Source organism: Bombina bombina, chromosome 6, assembly GCF_027579735.1.
Source record: "Bombina bombina isolate aBomBom1 chromosome 6, aBomBom1.pri, whole genome shotgun sequence".
NCBI classification, from domain to species: Eukaryota; Metazoa; Chordata; class Amphibia; order Anura; family Bombinatoridae; genus Bombina; species Bombina bombina.
The window spans coordinates 776,461,011-776,471,265 of NC_069504.1; the positions used below are offsets into that span (position 1 = coordinate 776,461,011).

The 10,255-nt window shown below is 36.8% G+C and overlaps 1 protein-coding gene across 2 annotated transcripts in view; it reads left to right on the plus strand.

Moving 5' to 3' along the window:
- TM2D2 (TM2 domain containing 2) overlaps positions 1 to 10,255 on the plus strand; it is a 57,048-nt gene that overhangs the window by 4,724 nt on the left and 42,069 nt on the right. For both annotated transcript variants that reach the window (XM_053718081.1, XM_053718080.1), the window contains exon 2: positions 8,324 to 8,411. In XM_053718081.1, the coding sequence (XP_053574056.1) occupies positions 8,324 to 8,411 (88 nt within the window). The remainder of the gene's footprint in view (positions 1 to 8,323; positions 8,412 to 10,255) is intronic.

The following is a 10,255-nucleotide window of genomic DNA, read 5'->3' on the forward strand; positions in this document are numbered from 1 at the left end:
TTTGCTAATATCTTGGTGAAAAGTTTAATATCTTGGTTAATAAGTGATATGGGCCTATAATTTTGACAATATTGGTGACTTTTGCCTGGCTTAGGTACTACTGAAATACGGGCTAGCAGCATATCTGGGAGTATATCGTTTCCTTGCATAATTTGGTTAAATAGTTTAACTGTGCAACCAGGATCTGTTGGAGATCCTTGTAAAAGGAGCCTGGAAATCCATCCGGGCCTGGGGTTTTATTTCTCTTTAATTCTTTAATTGCTGAATAAACTTCTTGAGGAGTTATTGGTGCATTCAAAAAGTCTCTATTTGAAGTTGTTACTGTTGGTAGCTGAGATGTCTCTAAGAAATTGTCTAAGTCTATGTTCTCACTCATATTCTCCATAGCGGGGGTAATATTATACCCTAAGGCAGAACATTAAGTGATTTGAGATGTCATCGCAGAAAATGCAGCATTTCTGCAGGAACTGTTACCTCTTTAACCTTGCAGCGCTGCTCCACATTAGGCTGTTCTCTTCAGAAAGAGCTATGCTCTGGCAGCACTGTGCTGTGGATGCGCTGTGTTGAGGAAAACTTACAAAGTGCTGTTTAAAGTGAAAAGTCAAATATGCAGTATTGACTGGCTTACAGCCCCCTAACTTTCCCCAATCTGCAAAGGTGTGTTTTCTAAGTGAGATTCTTATAAGCAATGCACCTTTTTATTATTACATCTCTATGTTCGATCAAGAGAAAAGGAAACAAATGTATTCAAGAGACATTTTACAATTACATTTCATTGTATCTGCAGCTAATTTGCAATCCAATTTTCAACTGTTGCAATATATTATAAAACGTTTACGATTGCTTTTTTCTCCAGTTAATCAACACATTGCAACTGAATTGGTGCTTTAGTGTTACTGCCTAATTTAAAATTGAATTTTATTTTAAAATAACCTGCAGAAAAAATTTCCATTAAAAAAATCTCATTGCAGAAAGTGAAAAAAAGTTCTGCCTCTGGGTTATACAATTTACTATAAAAGTCTGCAAACGAATTGGCTATTTTTTTGTGGGTCATTCGTAGTTGAACCATCTGCCTGCTGTATTTGTGGGATTGAGGATTGTCTAGTGAAGTCTTTCAGTTTATGTGCCAGCATTTTGTCAGGCTTGTTGCCATACAGGTAGTATTGGGTGTCTAAGTTTGATGGCATGGATTGTCTCTCTATCTAGTAGGTGATTTAGCTCTTCATTTTTTACCCTTAGTGTTTTGACTATGGATTTTTTAGGATTGTGTGTGGATTCTCTACGTATCATAGCAATTTTTCCCTTAAGTTCAGTTATCCTAGCTCTGTCTTGTTTTTTTCAATTTATTAGATTCTGAAATTAAGGTGCCTCTCACATATATAATTTTAGGGCTCCCCAGGTATAGATTGGATTTGAGGTAGAACCCTCATTTATTGATATGAATTCAGGAATATCTCGCTGGAGCCTCTGTATCAAAAGTGTATCTTTCAATAAACTGGGGTGTAGAGACCATGACCGCCCTCTATTAGGGTTAATCAGACCCTTGATGGTCAACTCCATTATTGAGTGTTCTGACCATGCACAATTATCTCCCGAGGACAACAGTGGCATCAAAATTTGGCTTATTAGTTTATAGTCAATCCTAGAATGCGTCTTATGGACCGCTGAGTAATATGTGTAATCTCTTACATTCTTATTAAGGGATCTCCAACCATCTATAAGATTTTGATCTAAAAGAAAGTCATTTAAAATCCTTCGGGAAGTTCTAGAGCCTAGTCGTGTCTCATTATCTTCTGTAGATCTGTCTAATGTATCATCTAGTGTCAAATTAAAATCTCCCCCTATTATAGTTTTATATTTTCGCCATTGTATAAGGTGTTTAATAAGCTTTGAGATAAAGGTGGCCTGGTTAGTATTCGGTGTGTACTTGTTAACTAGGATAATTGGTGTGTTTTGGATGACCCGACCCCTCTGACAATAAGAAACCTCCCTTCTCTGTCTCTAACCACCTCTTCTTCTTTAAAATGTAATCATATGTGTGTAGTAGAAGAGAAACTCCACATTTTTTCCTTTTATTAATTGCATGGTATTGTGTAGGAAATAATATGTCCCAATATTTGGGTGTAGACTGAGTAGTGAAGTGAGTCTCCTGGAGCATAACAATTTGGGCTTTAAGAGACTTGTATTCAATTATGGCTTTCTTATGTTTGACGTCAGAATTCAGTCCTCTGACATTGTGTGATATTACTTTAATTCCCATGTGGTGTTACTGGACTATATGCTTTTCTGGGTAGTGTAGGATGTAGTAATAAGTATCTCATCACATTTACCAACCTGAAATATCTCAAGCTAAGGCATACCTTTATTTGTAGGATGACTTCTTCATGGTAAGCAACCTTACCATTTTTATAGCAATTACTATCTGGATTATGTATAATCTGTGCAAATAAAAAAAACATTTTGTTGCATACCCAAAACATTTGTTAACCTTAATATAAACAGTAAACATAACAATATATGTCACAGTATTCATCTGTAACTTCAAAGGATATAGTGAACTTAGGATAATATTTCTTAAAATTTCCATTTTCACCTGAGGGGGAAAGGTGGTGGGGACTTGAAGGGAGGGGGAAATTTGGCGGGGGTGGAGAAGGGGAGGAGGAGGGAGGTTTGCTAAGGTATAACCTCCTAAAAAGAGAACCAAAACAGTATAATTATAAGAACATTTATAACTCAAAGGATACTAGACAATTTAGTCTCTGTTAGGTACTGTTCAAGTGGGAAATGTTGTCCCATATTTTCTTCTAGTCTGACCGAAAGCACTGGCAATGCTTTTGCAATATCTAGAGTCAAGGGGGAGGAGTATTGTCTCTACTTGGTGCTCTATGTTCCGGTTCTAGATTGGCTCCCGTCTTGGTCTTGTTCATTTTGCCGTTTTTCCCCACTTGTCTCCATTCTTTCTGTGGAGTTTTTCTTTGAGGTTTTGGAGAGGAGTTTATCTCTGATGTTTCTGAGATTAGTTGCTGTAATAGTAGTAACCCCTCTTCATTGGAGAAGCATGAGTGGACACCATTTTGGTATGTAAATGTGAGTTTGAAGGGGAAGTTCCATCTATATTTGATCTTCTCTTTAATGAGGATCTGCACTACAGGTTTCATCTCTCTCCTCCTCAGAGTTGTTGGCGAAAGGTCTGTATAAATCTGAATCTTCATATGTGAGGTTACGGGCCATTCTAGCTGCTTTTAGTAACTCTTCTTTGATATGGTAGTTATGCATCTTCACTGTGATATCTCGTGTCGCTGATTGAGTGGGTTTAGTGAGGGCCCTATGGGCTCTGTCCATGATAAGCATCGGGATCTCTATCTCTGGGGTTAGCCAACGGAATAGTTTGGTCACATCATCTTACAATTACTTGAAACTCTCAGGCAGGTTTCTCATTCTTAAGTTAGAGTGCCTTGATCTGTTTTCTAGATCCTCTACCTGATCCTCCAGCTTTCTGATGTATATAGCATGATCTAGGAGTGTGGTTTTTATTTGTGGAACTTCTCCAGATAGTTCATCTAATTTGTCTTCTATATCCGATGTTCTGTGACCAATTTCTCGGATGTCTTTCTTCAGCTCCGACAGAGCCGATTTCAATTCTTCCTGGAAAATCTCTTTTATTTGTATGAGTAACTCTTTATTAGAGATATTTATGGGATTGTTTTCTTCTGTTTCCAATTGGTCGTGACTGGTATTTTCTTTAGTTGGAGATATGTTTTTTTCCGGCATTCTTTGTTTAGATTGTGCTTTTGTGAGAGAGTCCTTAACTGAGTGGCTTCTGCTTTTCATGGTGTTTATATTTTCCTTGATCCTTTTGTTGAGATGAATATATAAGGAGTATAGGGGTGTTACTGGATCAAAAGACTAGGAGGGCCCAGCAGTATCGAATGTGTGAAGTTGCTGTTTAGTAATATTGCTTGGAATCTATTTAGAGGTCATCTGCTCAGGTCATTTGGTCTCTTTTTCACTATATCCTCATCTTGTGATTATTAGTTACTCTTGGAGGACATTGCTACTGGGTGCTAGTTTCTGGATCTCAATGTCTGTCGTTTCACTCTTGAAGGATAGTCAGGGTGCTGCCATAGCAATGCACTATGTTCTCAGATATTTACTCCACACGTGTCCTAGCCCTACACTTTCTCGTCTTGTGGGACAGGGAATGGAATCCGCCTTTCGCGATCCTAAGATGTTCCTTAATATCTCAGATGCCCCGACTTCTTCAAGTTGCTAAATTTTAATTCCTCATATTCAGGGTGTCAGGGGACTGAACCCAGACCATTTGGTTTCCACTAGTAGAAATTCTGTTATCTCCCAGGAAGCTTCACTACCCCTCGGGGCAACCCTCACAGGGCGATCACGGGAAATGGTATTGGGATATGACCTAACTGTCCACAAAACAGCAGGAAAAGGGAGGGGGTGTGTGTATATTCAGATCCGAGTCGTTCTCAGTGTTGCAAGTAAAGGGGACACTGATAATCAAAGTTAGGGTTAGACTTCTCAGTGTATATTTCGATGTATGTTGCAGGCTTACTACAGACTAAGTTATCTGTTCTGCTTCTTAATCTGTGTTTCTCTGAACTCTCCTCTCACAACTTTATGCTTAGTTGCCCCTCTCTCTGTAATATCAACTGTAGGTGGTTAGGCCCCTTGCAGGTCAATGAAATCCTAATTAGGACTGCTTCAGATATGAAACTGCTGTTTAAATATAGAGATGTGCAATCAAAATGGCGTTTTTTTTCCCGCCACTTACCCTTCTGCAGGGATACTTTATGTTTCTGGCTGTCTCCTTTATGGCTATACTCAGTCTGCCTCGATGTACTATCCCAGCCTGGAGATCTCCGATTTCACCTCCAACTTTTTTATTGGAAGAAGCTCCTTAGTCTGCTTGATGTGAGGGCCTCCGGGTTTTCTCCAAACTTTAGTTGGCTCACTTTAGCTTCTCTTCTTCTGCTCCTGATCTCTCTTTGTGATCGCTTGCTTAGTGGAGAATGTAGGCAAGATCTCAGAAGTTTTTGTCCCTTTTAGAACGGCCTCTCGGCACGGAGTAGGCCACAGCGGCGGACTTTCCTGGATTTGTCCTGGTTCTGAAATTCCGGTCTGTGTTGCGCTTACTAGAAACTTTCTCAACTTAGTTCTGCTAACTACCCCTAGTTGTAGACACAGTCGGGGGTTAAATTCTATGACTTCAAAAAGCCTCTTTTTAATAGTTTAATCGCTCTCTTTATACACGAAGCTTTTCTTAGAAGCTGCTGTTCCAGTTGCTGCCTAGCTCCGCCTCCCTTCAAAGTGAATGTAAATTTTGATGATAAATTGCCCGGTTTTTAAAAATTTGATTAAAAACAGGGACACTTTAATTCATCAAAATTTACATTTCATGCGTGTTGTGAAAATGCTTACCTTTTAATCTTGACAGCCGCTGCATTGCCTTCTCAGCCCGTCGCAAAGCCTCTTCCTGGATCTAAAATGAGGAATCCGGCTTCCTCCAATCACTGTGTTGAATCAGACACTGATTCCCCTGTGGTGGGGGAAGCCGTGATTGGAGGATGACCGATACGTCATTTCTGACGTAGGAAGAGGCTTGCGACGACCGGGGGAGCGGCTGTCAAGATTAAAAGGTAAGTATTTTCACAACACAAGTGAAATGTAAATTTTGATGAATTAAAGTGCCCCTGTTTTTAATTGAATGTTTAAAAAAACAGGTACTATACCATCAAAATTTACATTCACTTTAAGTAACTGATGACAAAAAATAAAATATAAATGATTACTTCTCACACATTATAATTTTTGTAAAAGTCACAAGTATATATTTTTGTCCATTAACTAAACGTTAGAGGTATATACCACCTTTTTTAAAAGGTGTGTAGTTTATGAAGTTGCAATACCTTAAAGAACCAGTAAATACATAATCAAGAAATGCATGATACAAATACAATTCAGTAGCACTTAGTTTGAGCTTCAAATGAGTTGTAGTATTTTTTTCTGACAGATTTCAAAGTTAAAGATATTTCCACTCCTTATTTATCATGTGACAGCCATCAGCCAATCACAAATGCATATACATATATATTCTTGCACATGCTCAGTAGTAGCTGGTGACTCAAAAAGTGTAAAAATAAAGACTGCACATTTTTTTGTTAATGGAAGTAAATTGTGAAGTTATTTAAAATTGCATGTTCTATCTGAATCATGAAAGTTTAATTTTGACTTGAGTGTCCCTTTAAAGGGAAACTCAATCCTAGCGTTTTTGAAACGCTAGGATTGACTATTGAAACAAATAAAAGGGGCCTTTCATTCATGAAGTATAAGATATTTCATGTAGAAACTCCTCTATTTGTTTTAGCCGATTGCTGTTGTTAGCTGCTAACAAAGCCTGCGGTAAAACAAATTTTTGCTATGAGGTGACGTTTTCACCTCTTAGCAAATAGTCGTGCGGTAAATCCGGCTCCCATGGGCGCAAAGCCGGATTTACCACATGGCTATTGGCTAAGAGGTGAAAACCTCACCTCTTTAGCAAAACAGCGATCTGCCGTGGTCTTCCTTAGCAGCCCAGAACAGCGATAGCTTGAAACAAATAAAGGAGCTTTCTCCATGAAGTATCTTATACTTCATGAATGAAAGTCCCCTTTATTTGTTTCAATAGTCAGTCCTAGCGTTTCAAAAACGCTACGATTGACTTTCACTTTTAAGAGGAGTTATGTAGTTGTGGAATATTTCTGATAAGTTATCACGTGGTTTTTTTTTAATGTTGTATGCAATAGCATTATCACTCTCTGAAGAAGTGGGTGTGAAACACCCAAGAACTTGCTGTTGTTTCACTACATGGGTTAATAAAGAATTCATAGCGAATTAGTTCAGGAATCTGCTTACTGTTAGTGGTTGTATCTTCTTCTTTTATCAAGAACATTTACTCCCCACACAAAGGTCAAGCAACATGCCAAGATGGGTGTCTCCCAGACGTCCTTGGATAATATTTAAAAAAAAAAAAAAAATATTAAGAATATATACAAAACATTTTTTTGTAAAATGTATCTGGGTATTATGTAGAGGAAAAAAAAGGTTTTTAAACTTTTGAATGGTATAATTTACAGCATTCTTTGAATACCACCACAGCATTTGGCACCCTCAGTTGCTTAAAGGGACATTATACACATTTTTTCTTTGCATAAATGTTTTGTAGATGATCTATTTATATAGCCCATGAAGTGTTATATTAAAAAAATGTATAGTTTTGCTTATTTTTAAATAACATTGCTCTGATTTTCAGACTCCTAACCAAGCCCCAAAGTTTTATGTGAATACCTTCTCCAGCTTGCTTCTGTTTGTGTAAAGGGTCTTTTCATATGCAAAAGAAGGGGGAGGGGGGAGGGTCTTATTTCCCACTTGCAGTGGGCTTTCCAGCTACATTTTCAACAGAGCTAAACTGAAAGCTTCTAAGTAAGTTTTTAAACAGTTTTATACTGGATTTTTATACCAGTATCTGCATCTTATTCTTTATAGTAGTGTCTATTACATGCAGTTATATGAAAATTAGTGTATACTGTCCCTTTAAAGGGACAGTCTACAGTAAAATTCTTATTGTTTAAAAAGATATAACGCCTTTACTACCAATTCCCCAGCTTTGCGCAACCAACATTGTTATATTAATATGCTTTATAACATTTAAACCTAGTTCATGTGGGCCATATAGTTAACATTGTGTCCACGCCCGAGGAGTTATTTAAGATTTAGCACAACACAGTATTAAATGCAAGTCTATAGATAATAAATAAAAAAAAAAGGATGCGTTCAGGGGGCTGTCAGAAGATGCTTAGATACAAGGTAATCACAGAGGTACAAAGTATATTAATATAACTGTGTTGGTTATGCAAAACTGGGTAATGGGTAATAAAGGGATTATATATCTTTTTAAAACAATAACAATTCTTATGTAGACTGTCCCTTTAAACATACTTGCAATATAAAATAATTAAAATAAAAAAAGCACATTTTGCATGCACCTAGTACCAGTCTCCGAGTATGCCTGCAAACGTGCTTGCCTGTCAAGCTCTTACATGAGAGTATACTGGCTAATCAATGACAAAATATGCAGTTTCTGTGGGTGCGTTAAAAGTCAGACCAGCCATTTTTAAACTCCTTTTTATATTGTTTTGCAATAGTGTATTGGAGTTTATAGTGGATATCCCTTTTCTTTCCAAATAGAAAGTTTACTTTTACTCCCAGTTCTTCTGTGATGGCTAATGCGCTATTTTATTTTTAATTATTTTTTTCCCCCAACCAGACCTGAAGAATTTATAGAATGTGATGATCCTGTTGACCACGTGGGAAATGGGACTGCTCAGCAAGACCTTGGATATGGATGCAGAAAGGTGACTATCAGTGGTCTAATATAACAAGTCACTTCTTAATCTGGGTGTTTTTTGTTTGGGTTGTGTTTTTTTTTTTTACATATTGACATTTTAGAAAATCATAATTCAAATACACATATTATTCTTGTGTGTATATATAATAGTCTCGCAGAAAAAAATGTTATCAAGAAATATAAAGTGTGGTAGAGCAAGTGTATCTTTAAATGGAAAGTCTACACCAGAATTTGTATTGTTTAAAAAGATAATCCCTTTATAACCTGTTCCCTAGTTTTGCATATCCAACACTATTATAGGGCTGCAACTAACGATTATTTTCATAATCGATTTAATCGGCCCATTATTTTTTCGATTAATCAACTAATCGGATAAAAAGAGAATCAATAATAGTTTTCTATGTTTTAAATAAAATCCACATACTGAGTGTTACAAATATAAACTTCAGACTAAAACTTTACATTAGCACAACTGTTTCTTCAATGTTTAAGCAGCAGAGCACAGTTTTATAATTAAACAAAACAAAATCACAAACTGTTTGAAAAGAGGTAGAACTAGAAAGAGGTTGACTATCACTGTTAATAACATTTTGTTATTCACTCTTTCAGAAACTTTGCATTGAAATGCAAAAATCTCAACATGTCCACATGCTTCTGGCTAAGGCTGGTTCTCCGTTTGCAGCTGTATTTCCTGCAGCAGAGAAAAGGCTGTTGAGGTGTATAAGTAGGGTTTTGCTAATTTCACCAAAGTGGGATATTTATCTTTGTCAGCTCTTCACCAATGCTAAGTGTTTTCTACCTTGGCAAGGGGCCTCTCAATAAAGTAACCCTTGACTTAATTTTAACATAAAAATATCTTGAATATCTATATGCAATGGTAAATAACTAGCTATAAGGTTAGGGGAAATATCTAGTCCGCTCTAAAAATAACGAATCTATACTTATAAAGGTTTAAAAAACAACTAATTGATTATGAGATTCGTTGACAACTATTTTCATAATCGATTATGACGATTAGTTGTTGCAGCTCTACTATTATATTGATATACATTTTACCTTGTATCTAAGCCTCTGCAGACTACCCCCTTATTTCAGTTCTTTTGACGGACTTGCATTTTAGCCAATCAGTGCCCTCTCTCTTAGTAACTCCACGGGCATGAGCACAATGTTATCTGTATGGCACACATGAAAGAACGCCCTCTAACTGTCACATTAATTCAGATAAGAGATGGCCATCAAAGGCTTAGAAATTAGCAAGTGAGCCTACCTAGGTTTAGTTTTTAACTAAGAATACCAAGAGAACAAAGCAAATTTGATGATAAAATTAAATTGGAACGTTGTTTAAAATTTCATGATTCAGATAGGGCATGTAATTTTTAAGTTTGAGTAGACTGCCTCTTTAAAGGGACACTGAACCCACATTTTTTTTTTCTTTCATGATTCAGATAGAGCATGCAATTTTAAGCAACTTTCTAATTTACTCCTATCATCAATTTTTCTTCGTTCTCTTGGTATCTTTATTTAATAATCAGGAATATAAGCTTAAGAGTCGGCCCATCTTTTGTTCAGCACCTAGGTTGTACTTGCTGATTGGTGGCTAAATGGTATTCACCAATCGGCAAGCGCTATCCAGAGTGCTGAACCAAAAATAGGCCGGCTTGTAAGCTTACATTCCTGCTTTTTCAAATAACGATAGCAAGAAAACAAAGAAAAATTGATAATAGGAGTAAATTAAAAAGTTGCTTAAAATTGCATGCTCTGTCTGAATCATGAAAGAAAAAATTTGGGTTCAGTATCCCTTTAAGTAAATAGAGTGTTAAGATAATATTTTGCCATGTTGACCATATTGAT